The 23,124-nt window shown below is 44.1% G+C and overlaps 1 protein-coding gene and 1 long non-coding RNA gene across 17 annotated transcripts in view; one reads left to right on the forward strand and one right to left on the reverse strand.

Moving 5' to 3' along the window:
* Smr (nuclear receptor corepressor smrter) overlaps nt 1-23,124 on the reverse strand; it is a 77,627-nt gene that overhangs the window by 38,380 nt on the left and 16,123 nt on the right. For 9 of the 16 annotated variants that reach the window (XM_071705140.1, XM_071705139.1, XM_071705128.1 and 6 more), the window contains exons 2-3: nt 18,418-19,121; nt 11,760-12,054 (exon numbers count right to left, since the gene is read on the reverse strand). In XM_071705140.1, coding sequence (XP_071561241.1) covers nt 11,760-12,034 — 275 coding nt within the window. In that variant the 5' untranslated portion in view covers nt 12,035-12,054; nt 18,418-19,121. The other 7 variants (XM_071705131.1, XM_071705129.1, XM_071705133.1 and 4 more) reach the window with 4 other exon arrangements.
* Nucleotides 7,429-13,587, forward strand: LOC139771941 (uncharacterized). Its single transcript, XR_011718026.1, has 2 exons — nt 7,429-7,791; nt 11,669-13,587. It is a non-coding gene; the product is annotated as an uncharacterized lncRNA (long non-coding RNA).

Here is a 23,124-nt window from a genome sequence, read left to right on the forward strand (position 1 = left end):
AGCTAACGGCGGCGTATACGCGAGAGAACGATGGAGACGAGAGGAAAAAAGCCCACTCTTTTCAAATACAGTCGACCCCGAGCGAACGCACGGGCGAGGCGAACAATAGGCGCGCTTCTTGTGCACCGTCGTCGTCGTCATCGTCGCGAACACTCGTACCGGCGAGTTGCATTTAGCAGCGCCTTTACGATCAAAGCGAAGCGAAGTACGCCGCAAAAACGGAGCGACCAAGTATCGCGCGCGACTTACAAATGCGTACTTTGCGATGTAAAATATTCCTCGCGCAGCCTTGCACTTCGGATCTATATTTTTACCGCGCGCGATACTCGACGTGAAAGAGCTCCGTCGTGTGCGCTAAAAGACGTATACGTTAACGGAGAGAGTTTCATTCTCCGTACAATATTACGGACGTGTTACGAGATATTTAAATAGTTTTGGAGAGAGTTAACACGTAAAATCCATCAGAAATTTTATAAAATACCCGCCTGATTGAAAAAAAAATGTTAGTAGACCGAGATCTCTCTCTCGCAAATAAACTCGATACAAAATATAATTGTAATGTATGGACGAGTAATTGAACCCCCCCCCCCCCCTCGTTCGAGATTCAACTATCGATGACGTTACGCAGCATCGTGCGATTTCAAGCCAGACAAATGGTCCGCGGTGATGATATCGTCAAAAATAAAAGTGCTTCCGCATGCTCTTCCTTCTGATGGCTTCGAATTTATTTCTCTCAGCCTCCTGGAAAGAGTAGAATTACACACCGTACGAAGGAGAGGTGGTTCGGCCGTCGTAAACGAACGGACGACGGACGTGAAATAGAGCGGAGGACCTGCAGTCGTACATCCGAAACGCTCTTACCACGCTAGAAACTCTACCTACTTCACGCCGAACAAAGAGATACACGCGATGCACGAGCGTATCCACCGCCTACGATCGATAGTGATGCACGCGGATGAGTTTTTCGCCTCTTTTCAAAATGCAGGAGATGCAAAGTGAAAGTAAACGTCACAGCTAAAAGGATCCTCTTTCTCTTGATCAACGAGCACACATTAACAATTCAAACTGTTCCATTAATATTTAATAATTGCCGCCGTTCATATTTACCTATATTTTTCGCGTAGCCTCTGTTTCGGGGAATAAAAATAGGCGAATCTATTTGTAGCGTCGACAACGCCTTCATTCGCCTTCGTTCTCGATGAATGAGAAGTCGTTACTTATGTCACTTTTAAAGAGAAAGTACAACATACATATTCATCGTTACACGCGCCTGTGCGTGAGGAAAATGTAATTGGACGTAACGGTAAAGGAGTCCTTAATAAAATTAAAAATCTCTATACTTTCCTCGTTAGTGCGGGAGGCGGGAGCTAAAGTTCTTTACGTATATTCTACTTCTTCCCCCTTGCTCCGACTTTACACCTCTCTCGGGAGATCTCGCGTCATCCCAGAAAATGATCTCGTTTAGGCGCGCAGGTTGGCAGGCAAGTATGGCCGGCACGCATGGTCTAATAATTTTCGCGCCTCCGGGCCGGCCCCGGTCGACTCTTCGTGGAAACGTTGCCCCGTCCAATTCTCGGCGCCGAGGTCCCTCGATTGAAATCGGTATTCGCTCCAACGACCGATGGCTCTCTTCCTCGACTATGGGCTCTCGATGACGTAACGGTCACTGACCCCCTCCCACCTCTAGCGAGTGTCCTCTTCTTCCCATCCCCCCCTTCACCCTGGCACGGTGCTTCTACTCCCCCACCATGCCGTTGTCATCTATTCTTTCTCCCTCTGACGGGTGATGCGCGCGCGATACGACGGCGTTCGTTATACGCATGCATAGGTCAGCACGAAGAAGAGAAGAGAGCGACGGTGACGGTGACGGCGACGGTGTTGCGCGCGCGGGGTGTACGTGTCACGTGCGTCTGTGTGTGTGTGTGTGTGTGTGTGTGTGTGCGTCGATTGCCACAGCCGTCGCACGCACATGCATGCACGCCCGCACGCACGCAACTGATGCGACGAATACAACGCGCCCGACACGTACACGCCGCGGCCGCGGCCGTCACAGTCGTCGTTGATGCCGACGCTGCGGACGTTTCACTTTACGACGAATCATTAAGTTTCGGGTACCTCCGACTTCGCTACGTATCTCTAGCACTGGTTCGCACACGAATAAAACGAACGCTCTTGCCTCCACTTGACGCTTTACGTCTATTTGACTTGTGCCATGCCCACCGTATCTACAGCGTCCAAGATTTTCGGGATTATCGAAAACTTTCCGATGTATTCAACTCGTGATAAATGTGTAACGAGTTAAATAAATGAATGTATAGCAAAATTGCATGGGAAAGATTCAGCTCTTCTGCCAGACAGAGATGGTCACTTGCACTTAATGCATCGACAATATGATAAATTTTAAATGGATTTATTTAATTGTCACCGTTTCTGAAACGTGACTTTAGATTTAGAAACTAGCAGACACGTAACGTTTCAATATAACTTGAATTTCTCGATATACGTCGGAAATCATTATAACACTGGTATTTTACGAGCACTTATTCAAATAAATGGTGTAATCAACATACCACGATAACGCGAAATGCTTGGACTTTGATTATAAAAATTCCTGCGCATTTCCTCGTACGTTTCCTATTACATCTGCATAACGTATACAAATAACTTTAAATTTCTTTTATTCGAGGTGGATGCCTTTAAAAAAATTTGAAGCATCAAACGCAAGTATCTTTATGTTGAACAATAACTCGACAAGGATACTAACTATGTGCGATAATATATTATTAATCTTATCTATATTATAATTCATTCAAAGATTACCTCGTGAATATCAAAATGTGATAAACAAATTCCAAACGGATTCGATGATGCGCAGAAAGTTGACGTAGATAAGCAAATTTGTGCAGATTTTGATAACGATGCAAAAATAGGGAACATTAGTGGAAGGAACATCGAAAGGAGAAAGGGAGAGAAAGAGAATAACTCGTTGACCGTATATCGCGATGCGTGTGTCTTGTCGAGTGCAAGTGTGAGAAAGAGAAACAGAGGGAAATAGGGAAGGGAAGCCGAGGGGCACAGGAGGGAGAGAAGCGTTAGGATCGATAGCCCATGTACAAGCTACATAGTACATAACTCATATGAAACACGCACGAGGGAGAAAAAGAGAGAGAGAGAGAGAGAGAGAGAGAGAAAGAGAGAAGCGGTGGAGGACCAAACGCAAATGAATTCGCGTTATCAATGGCACGCTAAATACTTACGGTACACTAAAGAGTGCACTACGGTTTCCGTCAATACCATTCCTACTTGAATTTCCAAACTGCAGCCTTCCATTTCCCGCAGTTCAACGCGGCGAGCGTTAATAGCAGTGCCGAGTTTTGAGCACACGACCGATCGATTCCGTCGATTTCTTCCTTCATTTCTTAATAGCGCGACCCGGTGCCCGTCTTGGATACACGTGACCAGCTTATATGTCGCGAACTCGCGAGAAACGATTCGACCTATTTTACGCGGTCCTATTCGTCGCGCGATCGAATTAATGCCGAAGCGGAGGGTGGGATCGTTGCCGAGATCATCTTGGCAACCGCGATATTTCTAGCCCCTCTATATTCTCGCAGTGAAAATATACGAAATACATGGACCTGTTAAAAAAAATGCGCCGGGAATAGAAATCTCTGACACCGACGAGATTTCGTCGTGTCTGCATCGATTTGACCCGCGTCTCACATTCTAGGACGCTGCGCGCGAAGAGGACTGCCCCGAAAAACACGTAAACAGAACCTTTCATGAAGGGTCTCACGAAATTCCCACTCCTCAATGCGGGAATTTGCGCCGGGTACGAAGAGAAAAAGAGAAGGAGGGAAAAAAAAGAGAAAGACTGCCGCGTCCTTGAGCCTCTTCCATCAACCCTGCCTTCTTTTCCCGCCTTCGCTAACGCATTCTCTATATCTCCCCGCGCGCCTTCCTTTCCTCCCGGTACATATAAATATTTATCATTCGCGATCGCAATCAACAGCGACAATAGTAAATATTTCTTCGACGTTCTTCGTGCTTCGCGACCGCCCACGAATTTGCGAGCCTCGTTTCGTGGAACGTAAACGAGACGATTATCTAATTACTGCACCGCTCCGTGGCGACGGAGCACCTGCTTTCTCGACACCACGAGGCCAATACCTAAACAGTTATCTCCGAAATATTTCAAACTAGGTGTATCGTGAAACTGTCAGCCGTCACGTTATATTCCTGGATTCGTTAAAGTCGATATTACCTTGGTAAAAATTTAACGAAATTGATAATTACTTTTCCAAGTTCTATATTAAATTCCTTTTGATAACTAAGTTTCAACTTATATTTCCGTCAAAGTAAGGTTCACTTTTAATCTTCGATCCACAAAATAATTCTGTAATTGAATTTTGTCTTAACTTTGTCTCGCGAGGGAAAGAAGTCGATTTCAAGTTCGCTAAAGAAAACATTCTTATCGCTAATTCCTGCAAATTTTGCAACGTACGTATGTACATACGAGCGCAACTTTATCAGCTTCTTTTAAATTTATCATCGTTCCTAACTTAATTCATTATCGCCTCGTGAAACTCGTGATTAATACTCTCGAGTTAACGCGCAAGACACAACATTTTGTAAAGTTTAAACATCTTCGCGATTGCATTTTTTAAACGCTTCCAACTATCCTTCGCCGGTTTTGTCTCGCTTTGTCTCTCTCGCTAGAAAAGAACGCGGAGAATTGGTCTTCAACTCGTATGCCGGTGTCCCATTTAAACATACATATTTCGCGCGTGCATATTTTACGTACGATGCGCTTCTTCTTTTTCCCAGGACACCGTTCACCATTTATTTACGAGACATCGAGTCGTATAGCGGCGCGTATGCGGACGTCATAAATGTACGCTGTGTAATTTAAGGGCGAAACTATTCGCAAGATAGATCGAGTTTTAAGTATCAACATTATTCCGTAACGTGAAATACCGCAGTTATAAAAAAAAGACTGCGCAAATGCCTTCTATTGTATTTCGCGCTCGAAACTATTCTGTTACGCGAATTTCGCGAGGAAAAAAAACGACACAGAGAGTAGCCATCCAGTTTTCCATTAGAAAGAGAAGAAGTTGATCGTTTCTTCGCCTATATATCGAGCCTATAGACAGACATTTTATAGATATTGCCCAATTAACTTTAGCTATATGTCGTCATCCTGTAATCTGATAAAAATTTCATCAGAATTTAACCGATCGAAGGCTGCCAATTTTAGAGCATCAGCCTCTCGCCCGATATCTTATCTCAAGAAAACAAACTCCTTTTCTCGATAATTTTACTATCGTGGACTTACGATTTTTTATTGATATGAACAGGAGCAGGATCCAGCCGGTATGTGTAAGAATTGGATTACGCTGCGTACGCGTGCCGAACGCACAAATGTATCGAATATCGCGAGCGAGGCACTCTTCAACGCGTGCATGCTACTGCATACACGTGTGCGTGTCGAGGAGACGCGTCGCGTTATCAGCATCCTTTATCCTCGTCTTCGACTCGTTCCCGGCTCCCCGTAGTCCCCGTTCCGGTGCCCCTCCCCGGTCGTCCATGCTGTTTTCCTTCGCCAGACGGTCTGATTCATAATCTATATACAACGGCGCGCGGCGCGTTCGCCGCCTCTCGCTTCCTCCTCCTTGCCCGCGGCCCGCGGCTTGCCCGGCCTGCCCGGTCTGCCGTCGGGTTAGCCAAGTATGTACATGTGTTGACGAACCTAACCTTATCGTTTTCCCGCGTGGCGGGAACCAGCTCAAGCTCACTCCCACGACAAGTCCGAAACTTGACCGTTAAACGTTCGACCATGAAGAGAAGGGCGCGCGTTGTCCCGTCTCGATGGAGACGGCAAACATAAGAATGGAACAGAGTATCTGTGCGAGAAGTAAAAGGGAGGAAGAGAACCGAAAAAAAGAAAACGTGTTCCGAAAGGGACGGACAATTGTAAAACAATGCGAGAAGAGAAGAGAGAGAATGGTCGATAAACGCAACATATCGAACAGAGTTTCGCGGCTGCGAGATAGACTTGTAAATATTATGAACACGTAGAGATAGAACTCGGCTATTAGAAAATACATTACCCCGCAAACCGAGCGTCGAAGACGACGGTAAATAAAAAAAAAAGAAAAGCCACGTGTCTCGCGGCTCAGTCACGTAATAGGGGACGCAGACGAGTCGTTAGATCCTAGGATTGTCCAAGTTTTCGGACCAGCACAATTTCGTTAAGAAAAAAAATTTTTTTTAATAGTTAAAGCGCGTTTAACGCGAATAACCTGCGTAGACTTACGTGAGTGGATATGGATAACCGAAATGACCGATATGTGTCTGATAACCTGGGTAGCTCGGGAAATCCGCGATACCTAGGTTACTGAGGTTTCCGAGGTAACCGTGTTGTCCAAGTTGATCGTGCGAACAAAGGTGGTGATCGTCATAGACGATATCAGGGTGATCATATAAGCCATGGAGAGCGTGGTTTTCCAAAGGAATTCTGCTTGTTGGATATCTTCCCCACATTTCACGCACATTCCGCCCTCACTTCGTGTCTCGAGGCACCGACGAATACCAGCACAACAAGCACAGATAGCACGGCGTTCCAATACTACCGATAACGCGCTACGACCGTGGGTCCGCGGTTCCTTACGGAAGATTAGAAGTCAAACTTGGTATACGAGCAACGTTTGAGGTTAGAACTTAGAAGCGGCAGGTAGCAGTGGTGACGTGGCGCGCGTGGTCCGCTTGTTCAGACTCGAACCCAACCAATGCTGTCTCTCTTTCGCTGAAGACAAAAGGAGACGGAGAGGCAATTGATCTTGAAAATTTACAAGGGTAGGCGTTGTTAACGGTTAAAAGGGATATTCTGTCCTCACACATTTCGTAAGAGAAAGAAAATGTTGAGTCACCGTCTAGAGACTGTTGACCAGATGTAATTACGCTATTGTAAAAGAAAAGAGCGATCCTTAGTATTTTCATCTCCGTTTTTTCTTTCGTAATGTATCGCAAAAAATAGGGAAATTTCTTCCAGATTTCTCTACGTTTACAATTGAACGTGGTTGACTTTAATAAATATCTATGCTCACAAAAGACCAATTTACTTGTTTACAAAATCAGAATAAAAATGAATAACTAATTCGTCTAAACCTTTCCACTAAAATCTTCCTACTAAACGTTGGAAGGTCAGTTTCGAGGATCAATCTTTTATTAATCCGCCGCTGATTGCACATCACGATCGCCTCTCTGTTCGAGTCTGGCGAATTTCGAGGTCGTATCTCGCAGGCCGCCCGCGCCGTGAGTCATGCCTCTCTCAAATATGTAGTCGAATCGGAGACGGTAAAAGAAAAACCGGCGAAGCGACCGTGTCAAGAAAATCACTCGTGTTTCACAGAGAAGGAGACTTAAGGGATTTGATTAGTATTATGAAAACAAACCTTCAAAATCGGATATTCGTAAACGTTAAATCGCGCTCATTTGTATGCGCAATATGTGATAGATCGTAAGACGTTCGCTGCGATCAGCAACGTTCTTTTCGATTTTCCGAGATTCAGAAAAATGTTGTAGAAAAATGAATTCGATTCGAAACTTCGTACTTCTTTTACACACGTTGTAGATTTTAAAAGGAGTGGATTGTGGAGGAGTAGGCAGGTAAACGTGGGCGGAGCACGCGTACGCGTACATCTGCGTGATGACTAACAGATGTGATGGAGCGTAGTTTCGAAGACTTTGTACTTTTGAGGCAGCTGCATCAAGTTCACAATGACACCTCGAGTACGTAGACTAGATAAATAAATTTAACTCGTAGGTACCGTGAGGATATTTGGGTGTTAAGATATTTGTCAACTGACACGGAATATATCGTTGTACCATTTTGCGTGTGTGTGTTCATGTATGTGTGTGTGTGTGTGTGAGTTATCTAAATGTCTACATAATCTCTTCTTTTTAAATTAGAAGCGTGTTATCAAGAGTAAGAATCTGCGAAATTATTCAATGCAAATGTTGTTCCACTTAAAATACACAATTGTTTTAAGGAAAATTTGAATCCCAATCGATAAATCTATCGACAATCGACACAATGATGACCGAACATCCTGTGTACTGAGAAAGATGCGTTAATCATGTAATGCATCTTTACGTAACGAATATTTTCTCGAGAGGTATTGCTCAGAATTTTTTATCTAATCATTATCCCTAATTGATATGAGTGATTCAGACACGAGATATTAAATGAATTTTTTTTATCTTAAAACATCATAAGCTTGATTTCGGACGAAAAAAGAAGTTTAAAGAGTCGCAAAATAGAATACGCGCGATCAGAAAATTCTCTGTTTACCCTCCTTTACACAATAAATATTTTTTCGACAAATAAGAAGCTTTACCGCGGCAATTATTTCTAATTAACAAGTGCAAGCAAGTTATACGAGCCCTTTAATTTCTGGTTTGGCTTACAAACTCGGTTTCAACAGTCTTGTTAAAGTCGATAATATTGTATTTGCGCACGCGTTGCGATAAAAGCGAGAGTACCTGTCCTTCACGAAACTGGATGTGTGGCTGCTTGCTACATAAACCGTTTCTATATCTAATTTTGCAGCCTTCGTCCCTTCGAACCTCGCGATTTCGTATTGTACACTCGTGAATTCCTCGACATCGTGCATTCTTCGCTATGTAATAGGCTTAAAATACGATGCAAATGGAGCCAAGAGGCTCGCGGTTCGTACATAAAGTATATTCTAAGCCGCGCGACACTTATATAACCACAGCTAGAACTTCCGCGCAGATTGCGTTGTCTCAAGCAAAAATATCTCACCTTTCCCAGTGGCCTGTCTGCAGTTATAAACACGATAAAATACACACGAATATAGTGCTGCCTTGGTAAATATGTCGATAAGCGTAAGCAAAAAGTGCACGCTGATGAAATTCAGTCACAATTCTATCGACTGAAAGTAAACGTTACGTTCTCTAACAAACAATCGCGCGTTTTGAATATAACTGAGCCGACAAGATTAATTTCTAAAAACATGTATTTGTTTAGGTAAATATTTATGATTTATATTTTTAAATATATAAATAATATATCTAGAGCGTCATGCGCGCATGCTATCACTCTACGGTTGGGTGAGTCATCGAATAAACACTGTCGCTTTTAAGCACATTGACGAAACAATACATATTGATTATTCCGTGCGAAAGACTGCTTCCGCAGCCGCCGCACCGTAAGAACTTATTTTCACGAAATGTAAATGCGTCATTTACCATCGAACAGACTGATGTGAGCGAACGTCTGCTGTCCCCCAATCAACGTTTCTTTTTTTTTTATGCAGAGACGTGATCTAGCATCACCGCGTCAACTACAAACGCCAATATACACAGTGATATCGGGACACGTAAACGTATACGTAGAAGCGTGTGCTATGTACCCGGAGGAAAAAAAAAGATTATAGTCGCATCACGTCGCAACGTTCTCTTGTTCTCAAAGCATCCGTTTGCCATCGTGCGTCTTTGTACAGTGCAAGACACTGTGTAGAAAGGTCATAATGATCTCATATCTTTATTCATAAACATCCCACAGGCGTAACGAGCAACGAGGACAAAAGTATCGCGCATTTCTGATATCATCCAGTGTCCTAGGCGTTGCATTGTTAAAAAGTGTCGTTTTCACAGGATTTTAAAGAATTGTCAGCTTCATTAAAAAAATCTTGGTGTTGGATAGATAAAAATATATATGATATTTCACGTCAATTCGATCGCTAAGAGGCATTTTCCGATTTTTATTTCAATTGTAACTCGTTGATAATAATAAATTTATAGAGACCCTCGAAATAGAAGCTTCGACTAAATTGTAAGCTTATATAATAAGCAGCTTAAGTTAAAGCTCAAGCTTATATAAATAGAACCTTATATATCGCTAAAATATTTCCTGATCACGGAGTAATATTACGAGTCCAATAGTCCCGCAAAATAAATTTCTGAACTCAAAAACAAATTTTCCGACAAGATTCATGATTTTAATGTGTTCGTTCGTTTTTTACAATCAAATAAAATGTCTCAATTCTGAAAGCATTTCCCGTAGAAAATAGGGTAATTTAAAATTAAGCACGCAATCGAGTAATTCCACATCGTTCTAAAATTAGCCAATTCCGAAACATTAAAGCAATCGTTATTGCTTCACATAGTTGCATTTACAAAAATCTTTTGAAATCTTTCACATATTAATGTTCTGCATAAGACACGCAATCGAGATTATTAAGATCCATTTTGGGATAATTGGCGCAATCGATCGATTTTATTTAAAATAAAATGTATTTGTCAAAATGTGCGTTTTTATCATTATACATATAATTTTGTGATTTAATGTCAGGGTTTGTTTAATGTAAGGTGCGACACAAAGCGTCACAAATCATACCATGTCCAAGTTTAGCTCAACAAATCTATTTTTATTTCACGAAGATTTTTATTTCAATCCTTGATTTACGATCATAATTAATACACACACGCGAATATTATCTTTGGTTCTAAAATAATGTTCCTTCGAATAAAGAATATTTTTCGTGAATTAATCTTTAGATATTTTCCGGCGCATCTCAAGTGTTTGTATAATCGTTGATTTTTCTAGATAATCTAGATAATAATAAAGCTGATAATATTTCAGAGTACGAAAGGCGCAATTGAAACCGCGATAATGTCTGGTTTCGAGATAACTAGCGCGACAACTACGTAACGTGTGACTTTTATGTCTGTCGCTACTTATCTTAATATTAGAGTTTATATACTTCCGCAACCAGAGAGAAGAAGGTGGAACGTCTTTAGTCTCACATCGCGTCTCTACGACGGGGCAACGTTGCTCGAGAAAACGCGGATGCATTCTGCATAAGGATGCAAATGACCTCACGATAAATCTAAAAATCTCGTCGACCCTATAACATAAAACCCCGCACGATCGGACATTCCGCGCGGAAATACGAGGCTAGTTTTCACAGCAGGTATAATAGCCGCATGCTCGGGTCTGTCTTGGTTCCAAGTTGGCCCTTTGAAAAGCGTGCACTTTTGAATTCTGTGTTCTCAAAGACCAGAACCCTACCCAGACGGACCATCTCGCACGGATATACCTGACTGCTACCTAACTGCTATACCTGCCTGCCTGGTACAGACTCCTCCATCACGCGCCCTTCCTCCACTTTCCTCCTCCTTCATTCTACACGCACGTTCCTAGCCATCGCTCGTAATGTCGGACTTTGTGATTGCACGTGGACTTTCCTTCTTAAAATACACGTACCGCGCTGCCCGGTCGTATCGGCTTTCAATTCGTGTTTTCTGTTCGCCGCGTATAACGCGTCGAGATTCGAGATTCGAGATTCGAGATCCGTGTCTGAACGAGAGTTAGCACTCCGCTTTCAGAACTTGGACAGAAATGACACAGTTCTACAACGTTCTTGATATATTTCTAAGAAATCCCCTTTTAAAAAAATTTATGAAAACAGAAGAGAGAAGAGAACAACATAAATAGAGAACTCTTTAATAACCACATGTTACCGAAAGAATAGAAACACGCAAGATCTTTCGGTCTACTTCTTTAATGGCTTTGAAAATATCTGTCAGATAATCTTTTACTATGTCTGCCGCATTAGTGAAATATTTTACCTACACACAGGTTGAAAGCCGTCGAGATCAACGACACCGACGGCTCCGACGGCTCCGACGACTCCGGTTTATGTACATAAGAGAAGAAAAGTGAGACTTACCTATGCAGCTGTACGGGAGTGGACCTCGCAGATACGTGCTGGTTATGCGAGGTTGGTGGTTGAGGCTGACCTCTGCCGGGGTTCGACGTCGCGAGCGAGTGGCCGTGGGATCCATGGGGGTGACCATGGGGGTGGGAGTGCGGGTGCGGAGGATGGGCGTGCGGATGTGGATGATGATGGTGATGCAGATCTCCCCCCACTGGGCCCACAGGGCCCACCGGACCCCCCACCCCCAGTCCACTCACTACCTGAACTTGCTTGCCCACTGTCTCCATCACCCCTAGCGCATTGTGAACTGAAACAGATGTATAGATCACCCTGTAGAATGATACTCCCATCTTAAACTGCAAGATTCTTCGACAATCGAAACGTGACGTAAGGGGAAATATTTGGGAAATTTGAGAGTGAAATAAAAATGTTTAAACAAATCACGTAAAAATTTATAAAATGGAAATTGCGCAAAATAAAAACAATTTACAAGGTCGATAAATATCATACAAAGTAATATTTTTCTGATATGTCGACATTTCGCAGAAATTTCTCGCAGGTGTTGCATATTTCAAAGACGATATTCAAATCAGCTTAATCGCAACGGAGTTGCCTTTTAACGTTAAAGGCCTATCAGTGGAGACCATTATGACGACTGTGACCATTAATAGCGGATCAATTATGGCGATACACACGTCACCGATATCGCTCAATTATCATCGTAGTTTTTCATATGTCCACTTAGCGTTGAATAGATTGAATGCATCAATAGCGGCCAGTCGTGACACTGCGGAAACGTACGCGGTCTGTTTATCGTGCCTTTCCTTTCGCAATGGCGAGGTATATCAATCGCAGGTAGAAATTAAAAGCAACACGAACGCAAGAAACGCGCATCGCGCAGTATGCAATTACAGTTACATTGAAAACGGGAAGTAGATCGAATTTCTTGCCGATTCACTTCGAGTCTTTGTAACGGCACAAAATACGCATTTATTAACTCTTTTTACAAAGAAGAGTAAAGAATTAAGAATAATTTAGGGGAAGACAATCGATGCGAAGTTTACATTACTGAAAGATTATAAAACATACATTTTTATTTCGAAACAAAATGTAAAATTGTAATCATTGTAAATTATATCACTGTGTAATTAAAAGTTTGACGAAATTAGGCTAAATTTAACTAATAACTTCGGTGATTCTCTCGAGTGCTTAGAACTCTCAAAAAGATCGACTTTTGCACGGATACCGAGATCCCCCTTGTATAACGTATATGCTAGCATGAGTTGCACATTTATAGAAATTCTTTACTTCTCACATGGCTGGCATAAATGAACTTAGAGGCACACGGTAATACATATATTCATGTCGGATGGGGAGATGGTGGACGAATAAGTGCTGCATACGGATACGGCAGAATAAAACACGAATGTGTACAGGTTCCGCGCAATGCATAAATTTATACGCGGCTGCATGTCTCTGTCAAAGTATATCGAGAAATATTCTATAACGTAAGACAGTGCTACTCAAATTCTAGCAGGACGCGTACCGCTGAATGAGTTTCTCTGTCGTCGACTAAGTTTGCAAATTTTAAATATTTGAGATAATGTTTTTATGAATATTTAATATAAACAGAAATAGGTATGTAGCACAAATTTACAGATGTGCAAGAGACAAATCTAGAGAGAGCTAAATATTTTAAACTGTTCAAAGAAGAAAGATCTATATATTAGCTGCAGCCGTAATGTTTATATACGTATTTGACATAATTTTTTTATTAGATTTAGTGTTGTATTGCTTGAAAAATAAATATGGAACATGTCCAATGTTCTAGAATCTAGAATTGAAAACTCATTTTATCAAATGTAGATAACCGAAGTTAAAAGAAAAGTGCCATGTATCTTGGTAATTTCAAATAAAATTTTTTTAAAATGCGCAAAACGACAAAAGAAAAATATCGTAATATTTATGGTAATATAATGGTTCAGTTTACAGAGAATTAAAAAAAAAAGTAGTAAGCTAAAGATATAGTTGACGTATTTGAAAGAACTTTAAAATGTGCAAAACTACAGTTTCGCTTGCATATAAGTGTATTTTGTATCAGTTACTCACACACAAAGATAAACTGGCGCTTTATCGTTTGTGCTATTAACGAAACAAGGTCCAATCTAAATATTCAGTTTGTTTTCAAGATGTAAGATATTAAAAAGTGCGATTAAATAGGAATTTATCCATTAAGATATACGAAGAATTGAAAATTAATTCAATATCAACGACAATATCTATTAATTTCATATTAGTCACTCAAAATATTAAATAAGATATTATCGGGCAATTTATAAGAACAAAAAATATACCGTGCCTTACATATGCCATCATTTCAATTATTATTGATTTATTAAAATAATATTGAGCAAAATAAAATTTCTAATGCATTCTTTTAATTAAAATAGAAGTCTTCCGTCTTTAATTTTACGACAACGACCTTTTCAAATCCAAAACAGGTTTAATCGACATGCAATTAAGATTAATGAGAGTACGAGGGAAGAATAGCACCGGACGGCCCCGTTCTATAGAAAGCGGTATAGAGTCGTGGACTTTGGCGCAACATTATAGACCGTTGGTGATGAGCCGTCTACTCGTTTTACACCAGACAGCAAGCCGTCGTCACGCGAGCCCGCCGCAATTCCGCAAAGAAAGGAAAAGTCCGCGACGCGCGATGTGCAATAGACGTCGGCCGCGGCGTTCGCCGCCACGCCGTATTATAACGGCATTAATAGTAATCGATGTGCGAGCGACCAGCGGGAGAATCGCTCGCGAGAACGAATCGAGAGCAAATCAAATTCACGAGTGACACAAGTTTCGCATGGACGGGAGCGAGCAATCGATGTAAACGCGAGCATACGAATCGAACAACATAGGGAACAAAGCTAAACCCATCGCTGCACAGGTGAAATTACGGGAAATGTGCTCAATCGGTTGAAAATGTATTTAATCGCTTCATCATCGAGCTAAATTTACAACGCGCGTTCGGTGTGCAATTTCACACGCCAAAAATTTTATTTATAATTCATTAAATTCACCGAGTTCTATCGAAAAGTATTACGATCGAAATGAAAAAGATATTGTCAATTTCCGCATAACGAAAACGTGTAGTTGTATCTTCACCCTATTTCTCACATTTTATTCTTAGAATATTCTTTAGGATACTAGGATTCTTTGAGAAAGATTCTATCAAAATTCCGAAAATGGAGCCTCAGAAAGGAAATTATTTCTGAATGTTAATTGCGTATGCGAAATAATTAATAAGAATAGTAATAATCGAGGGAAAGGAGAGTCGCGTAATTAAAGTTCGAGGAAAAATAACCGTCTCCGAATTCGAGACCTCATTAACAGGAAACGAGTCGGATGCCCGTGACAAGTAATCTCTGTCCCTCTCCCCCTCTCTCTCTTTCCGAGAGCGAGATGCGGGGTGCGTTACGTCACCGGCTATCAGAACACTTGAGGGATCTTGCGAACCGGGCGGTACCCGCCCTCCGTGCACCTGCTTCACGCGCTAAACTAAAAATGACATTCGGACGGTAGCGTAGCAGCTAGCAGCGCGCAGGACGGCCGGCTATTAAAGCGGAACTGCTTCGGCGAAGGCAAACTCTCCGACTCGGAATCAAGTCGACGACACGCGTATTTCTGTCGCGCGTCATTAGCCGACTCGCACCCGCGACTCTTTGTCTTTGAATCAACGCGCGCGTCACGCCTCTCATATTTCTGACTTGACCGTGTCACGAGCGGCAGGACGCGTATTATATATCGATCGGCGAAATTATGGAGTCTGCCTTTGAACCCAGCACGTCCGAAATTAAAACTCAACGGTATGGCAGCGGCTCGTGTAAGCTTTTTTTTTTATTTTACGCTCCATCCGTTCGCGGTCCATCCCGTGGACAATTGTTCGGGCAGAACGTAATTCGCGTCTCGAAAGAATAGAGAATTTTAGTGTGACGAATGCGTCGACAAGAGGATCTTTTCCGCCTTCGTTCCATATATTCCCTTTTCGCTTTCTCTTTATCTGCGCACCCCTCTCTCCCTCCGTGCCCCAATCCCTTCGTCTGTTGCCATGCTTTCCCCTCCGGTATCGTCCCTTTCTAGCTCGTCGCTTCCCACTCTCTTCGCGTCTCGGTCTCTCCGGTCGTCGCGTCGCGTCGCGTCGCGTCGCTCCGGCCGTTTTGTACTGGAACGCGGGGATCGATATCGGAGTCCTATATAATACATCTACCTATAAAAGCGGGGTAGAGATACGCGGTTGAGGACATTCCCGCGGCCGTGACAAACGCGCGGAAATAGAGAAAAAATAAATTAATTAAGGGCGACGCCGGCGCGCGTATCGACGCCGAACGCCAGATCTATATCCGGTGTAGAAAACCTCGTTGGAGAGAAAGCTACGGAACTTTGGAGGGAAAGGAGTTCCGTGGCCGCGGCAAAACCGTATCCCATGCGAAAGCGACTCAACTTCGCCACCGCGCATCGTAATCGATCGCTCAATATTACGGCAAAACTTCTTTCTCGTTAAACGAGAAGAACGTCGAGTTCAAATCTAAAATTGGAACTCGGTGCAGTCTGATCGTTTGAATCAACTTGATGATTGATCTCGTAAAATTGTTCCGTAAAATTATTATCTAAAATCTAAAATATCCGAAAGTTTATTCTGTGATTAGAGACGATAAATTTAATTAAACTGTCGTTAACGTTATTCAGAATGCATTAATCTTTCGATTTAATTAAGATATGAAACGCGAACGTATCACGCGGCATTCATTTCTTATTGTTAGCCTCTCCGACTGTATAAAATCTATAATCATCGTTCTCCAGTGAAGACCTTCAGTTAACGCGACTCGCTACCCGAGCCTCTAAAAATCGTCGACGAGCGTTTATAACGCATTTTACTATTCTAAAAATTACCAGCCGGCGGCGGACATGTGCCCTTCATTATACACCCCGGTGCACCCTTCCCTCGCTCCGACTTTCTCTAAAACCGTCTTGCCAGTCAGCGTCTGCGTCTCGTCTAACTGCACAAAGAAAGAGAGAGAAAGAGACGCGCGAACAGCTCGCACGGGCGGCCATCTTTCCTCACGCTTGGAAAAGAAGAACGACGGACTCGCCTGACGGAGTAGCCAGCAGCGCGGAGTTCACGCACATCAACGTGCAGCGGGAACGCAACGCTCACGCACACTCGGGCCAACCGACAGGCCGTTACCTGGAGAGGATCAAACACACACGTCCGAATCAACGTGCACGCGCAGCCAGAACTTAAAAATTAGCGGGCCATATGCTCGCGAAAAATGTCCCCGTGAAAACGTCCGTCTTGAATCTTTGAGGGGAAACCTCGTAGACAATTAGATAGGGTTTCACGACATAAAGCGCGACAGCTTTTATCCCCGTAATTCAGTGGCGATGTCCCGTACTCTCACGTCAGCGACGCTCGTCGGTGCCTCGAATCATTGAGAAATATCGCTCGCGATAATTATAGCGGTGGATTAGCACGACTTTCCGGATAATCGGAAAATATGGCGTCCCATTAACCTGACACCTGACACCCGCGGCCATTCGAGGCCGCGTACTTTAATAAGCAAGACATATACCGGCAAATATCATTAGAGCAAGTACGAAATGCCGCTAGGAAAAGAATGATGACGTTATTAACGGCGCGTCTTTCCCAAGCTCGCGAATACGTTCGTCCTTCGGCATTTTCATACGCTAGAACGCGCGCGAGCGCGCCCGCAAGCTGCGGCTAAATTACGGTAATTGCGAACTTTCTCGCTGACGCGTACACGTCACGCGTGTATCCCGCGCACGCTACGCCCCCGGCCGCCGACGGCGTTGCGGTAATTAATGCCACGACAGGCCGATGGTCCTCGAGAAACGCGGGGGTAACGATCAACGGTTAATTTCGCGTCCCACGTTTGTGTTTTATGCGTTTTTTAGCGGGATCCGAAGACGAGGACGCGAAGGATCAGTAGCGTTACGTTGCGTCTTCATTTCTTATCGAGGCTCAATTAAAAAGCAAGTTCGTGCCACGGGTCGGTAGCCGCGAATTGAAAATAATTTTCCTCTCACGTGTGTGTGACTCACAGCGACAACGGCGCGCGGCGTGCTGTACGGTGTTGCGCGATAAGACGAATTTTTATCGTCTTACGAATAACTTTTCTCCGTCTACGGCACGTCCCAAATCCGCGACGTTACTTTTCGCGACTGGTACTTTAGGCGGGGATTCAACTTAAACTCCGAAATCACCGAAATTCCAAAGTTCAACCAAACCTGAACCTGAAAGCGGGGAAGTTTATGCCCATCGATCTTGCATAACAATGCGAGAATAAGAAATGGAACTTCGGCGAAAGGATTTTGTCAAGGATTACAAACGTGATCCACGCTCCCAGTCCTATCTCCTTCTTTCCGCGACCGTGGAACTTGGGTATTTTCCTTCGGTCGCCCATGTTTAGCTCGATTTGATGAAAGAACGTAAAACTCGCCGACCTGTTTTTGAACTGTTATGGATCAGCCACGTTTCGGTCACGCCAGCTCGGCCAGCTACCGACGCACAAGCCGGCGAGGAAAAGAAAGAGAGAAGAAAAACGGAGGACAGAAGAAAGAAGAAAGAAGAAAGAAGGAAAGAATGACTCACCGGTAATGACGTCAGCCGTGGAAAGCGAACCGGATCTCAAGTTTTCCCGCGGCGGGCGGCGGTCGATCCACCGGCGCGGCGCGGCGATTCGATTCACCTGCACCGGGCCGACTCGGCCGGGCGTGGACGACGTCGACGGCGACGATTCTTCTTCCGTGCAGCAGTTACGACGCACACGCGCGCGCCCGTACACATATGGTACACCAACACACACGCGGGGCGGCGCGTATCCTATTTAGAAAATTCGATCGACCGATCGATCCGTGAAATCCGCGACGCCGCGACGTCACCCCGCAGCATACTTGGCGTCACCGAGCGTGCGCGCGCGCGCGCTCGCTCGCGAAGAAAAGTCGTCTTGCTTCCACCTATCTCTTGTCTTCACCTCCCGTCGCACTTCCTCCTCCTCCTCCTCTTCCCCCCTGTCGTTTCCTTGAACGCACGCCGTACGTGCGTTTCCTATACACCGAGGGGTGCTCGTTACGCCGTCTTCCTCTTCTTCTCCTTCTTCCTCTTCCCCTTTCTGCCCTGTCGCACTGCACCGCGCACTGTCTCACCACTGCAACTGTCGCACGCGTCCACGTGCACGGTCACGCGGCACCCGCACACCCGCGTAGACCCTGCCCGTAGAATCGCCGAAACTCACGTCTCTCTTTCTCCTCTTCTTGCGCCGCCTTCTCTTCGTGTCGCCGCTTCCGCTGCGATCTCTGCGGGAAGGACGGGTTCATGGGAAACTCCGAGTTAATCGTTTTCGCTGCGTAGACCGTAGGAGAACGTAGACGACGAGAGATCAACGTCGCTGCACGACGCGCGGGAAGAACGCACGCGACTTTACGCGCACGCGCCCGCGCCCGCGCTCGCGGAAATGTGCGGCTTACGCATCAGGGGAGGAACTATCGCGAGTCGCGCGAGCGCGATTCCGATTCGAAATGCGGAGATATCTCTTCCCGTTTATTCGCCTGTCCGCAGAGATATTTCAGGACATCTGGCTCGAGCATTTGAAGATACACTCACTTACAAGGTTATTTACTTATTCGTGCGTGATGTGCATTTATATCGCTCGTTGTTTATGTTATTATGTCACGTTTATTTTTACCTAAATAAGTTTGCGAGTTGAGAAGGTAAATTTGGATGCCGGCCACAGATGCCAGACAACTCTAATTACGAAAGGTTTCCTAGGTTAGTACACCTCGGTTACGCAATCCCGAGTATTTCGAATCGCGCCACCGTTTATCGTCGGCTTCGTTTTACGGGTGAAACGGACCAAGTAACCGCGACACGCGTTGTTTAATCGAAGAGCGTTGCACCGACCAACAGTCGGTGCGCGTATACGCGTCGTCGTACGTGTAGACGTAGAAGACACACGCGCGACACGTGTTCCGCCGCGAATTGAAAACGTATACGATTCCGCGCGCGTTATTAATACCAAAGTACATGCCGATGTATACGCGTCTCGAGAAATGATATCCTCGCTCTCTAACGCGAAACGTGACAGGTTTTTAGTCTAGATTCAACCATTTACATTAATTTCAGCAATCTGACTTAAAAAATATTCAAACAAATGTCTGTAATTGCAAATGTCCCACGTTTTCTCGAACAAATGTCGCTGGATTGTGACCCTATCGAAATTAAATCGCTGTGAAGATTATAATATAAATTCAACAACATATTTAAGCTCCAAACTGATAGTCGGTTTTACGTTGTATCGCGTATTTCCGATCTTTCCGTTTCGGTCGGCCTGAACATTGTTTACGCGCGAGAGACACGCCGCCGCCGTCGCCCTCGAGCCTCGAGCAGCCGTTTTAACCGACTGACCCTATCGGCGGCGACGGCGTCGAGCGATTAGACTGAAGCGCAGTGCTCCGACTTCCGGTTCAGCTGTTCGCACAAAGATCCGCATGTTTCTCCGACCCGCGACCCGCGTGCCTCGCGCCACAGTGTTTTGTTGCCCGTCGCGCGTCGTTTGTTTCCGCTCCGGTATGCTTCGTCCCGCTCCGTCCCACTCTCGGTTATCCCCACGCGCTCTCTCTTTCTCTCCCGCCCTATCACTCGCCCCACCTCGTTACCCCGCTGGCGCTCGGAAGGTAGGCGCACCTCGTGCGCCCGAGAATTTCCTCATTGACCCGCGCGCTCCGTATTCCACCTGCGACTCGTCATCACCGTTATTAATATCGTTCCCCGTTGCCGCCGCGCGGACCTCGTTATCGTTCCCACGGCGGGAATCGCGCTACCGTCGTCACCTCCGTTTTCATCGCCGTCGTTGACGGTCACGTCGCGTCGCCCGTCCCTCCGACGAAATTCGAGTGCAGCCGGATTAACGACCGGTAGATTTACCGAACAATCGCGTATTAACAATTAAGTAATTTGCAATCATGATTAATGGACTTATATATCAGACTTATATAATCATTGATTGTGACTTTTCAATAAGGAAACGAGTGCATCCGCAATTACAATTGGATCGATAATTTAATTTGACGTTAAGAAAATACTGAGACTCTGGTAAAACCTTACGTTTGTTAATCAATAGAAAATTATGAGTAAAGAACTTTGCGTCAATCGCATCGCAGATAAGTTAAATAAGATTGTCGATTCGTATGTTTCCCGTGACAATAGTAATTTTGATCAATTCGTTCCAATTACATGCAAGGATAAGTCTCTCAAATGTTTCATTTTATGACGGCGTTTTACGATATTTTGCATTGCGATATGTGCGGTACTTATTCGGATCGAGTTACTTTATACTTATACATACACAAACGAGAGGGAAGGAAAAGAGAAAGAGAGAGACTGGGAAACCCCAAAAAACATTCGCGGAAGGGTCGGAAAAAAGCCCGAGAAGGAAAACGCTCTCTCGATCTCGTCCGACAAGATCACGACGAATAATGGTGCCTCAGCCCCTCCATCTTCCTGCCCCTTTTACGCGACCAGACGCAACTTGTCCGATACCCTTCGCGGGCCGCCGCCTCCTCGTTCGCTTCTTCTCGCCCTCGTTCCCATCCGAGACGTCGAGTGTCGACCCCAGGTGCCCGGAGAATCCTCCTCTTCCGACGGCAACGGCAACCAAAGCGCTCCTTCTGTAAAACACAAGGTATATCTCTCGTTAAGATACGTTTCAACGATGCCGATCGACTAACGATTAACGAATTAATTATTCCAGAAATTGAAATCGATATAATCTCAGTGTATTTCAATTTAAATTTGTATTCCAGAAGTCCGTGAAATTACTCCGATTTCATAATCCTCGAAATATCATTTTTCTAAAATCATTCCGTGGAAAGGCAGTCATAGATTCGAATTAGTCGTAGAGCGTGAATAAGAGAAAATTAAAATAAATTGCTTGAAAAATAAAAATTAATGCGCCTAATGTCTGGACTGCCATGGCGTTCCGACGATTGACATGGAAAATTTAAGATTAATTTGCTTTGGTCAATCGCGGGAAGTATTAGAACGTCTATTGACGATTCGATCACCGCTTTCTTTTCTCGAATACTAGTTGAAACTAATTACGTTACAGACTCGGCGATGAGCACGATAGGCGCGCGGTCACGCAATAACGAAACACTTGTAAATTCACAGAATATTCTACGTTTCGGTCTCTCTATTTTCCGCGTAATCGACGGCAATTACGTTCCGTGTATTTCCATACATGCTAACTATAAATGAGGCTGAATTAACACGCAAATGAGTGATCGAACCGGTGTAGTGAAAAAAACAAAGATGCGCGTTGTTAGCATCGATTTGGTACGTCGCGTCGTTACACACTCATTATCCGTGAGGTTGATAGAGAACTGAAAATACCAGATGGTAGAAAGAAATTACCGTTGCGTCAAGTTTAGGATAAGTGTTTCGATAATAGCCGGTTATTGACCCGCCATGCGCGGTTTATAAATTCAACCATCAACTGTAATGTATAGGATTATAACGTAAAGTACGTATAGAATAAGTTGATAGCAGTGATGATTCACGTATCGAATAGTATTCGAACGTCGAAAATACTTGGCATAATTTCCAAGAATTTTGTGTATATCTTATTTATATCTCTTCAATATACGTTCTGCAAGTTCCGAGATCATACTCAACGTTTCAAGTAATTTTGGAAAATGGAAAGCTTCCGTGAGAAGCTCTCATAATGAAGTTAATAACATCGTTAAGAGTGACCATTTAGAATTTCTCGCGTGGAAGTGCGAATTACCTTTACGATAAACAAAAATTTTCAAACCTCGGACGATCAGCGCGCACCGTTCGTTCCGTCCGACGTAAAGAAATGTAATAAATTTCGCAGGAAATCCGCAGCAGCCGACGGAGATACGGCAATTACGGTCGGGATACGTGTACCAAGCACGCAATGGGGGCGATCGATCGTTCCTCGCACAGTGGGAAATACTGCGGGAGAAAGCATCTGACACGCGTTTGCGAATTGTGCTGCCGGTGCTGTGTCGAAGGAACCTCGGTCGATTTACCGGGTAGAATACGCGACAATAGCAAAAATGGCAAATATCAGCTGTGCAGGACAGCCTAGCTCCCTCGCGATCGATCCTTTCGTTATGCGACGCAAAACAACAGCACTGTCGACTACGGTCGTCGAAACTATTTTGAAATGCTCGTCCAAACATGATAACCTTGCCTTGAAAGTTAAAAAAAAACTATCACGTTCAAAAGAAATTGAATTATCAAAATTCAATATTTTTATTCAAACTTGAAATAACA

The sequence above is a fragment of the Temnothorax nylanderi genome, unplaced genomic scaffold (genome assembly GCF_030848795.1).
Source record: "Temnothorax nylanderi isolate EJ_2023f unplaced genomic scaffold, tnyl_v1.0 TNYL_tig0045_pilon, whole genome shotgun sequence".
Lineage (NCBI taxonomy): Eukaryota > Metazoa > Arthropoda > Insecta > Hymenoptera > Formicidae > Temnothorax > Temnothorax nylanderi.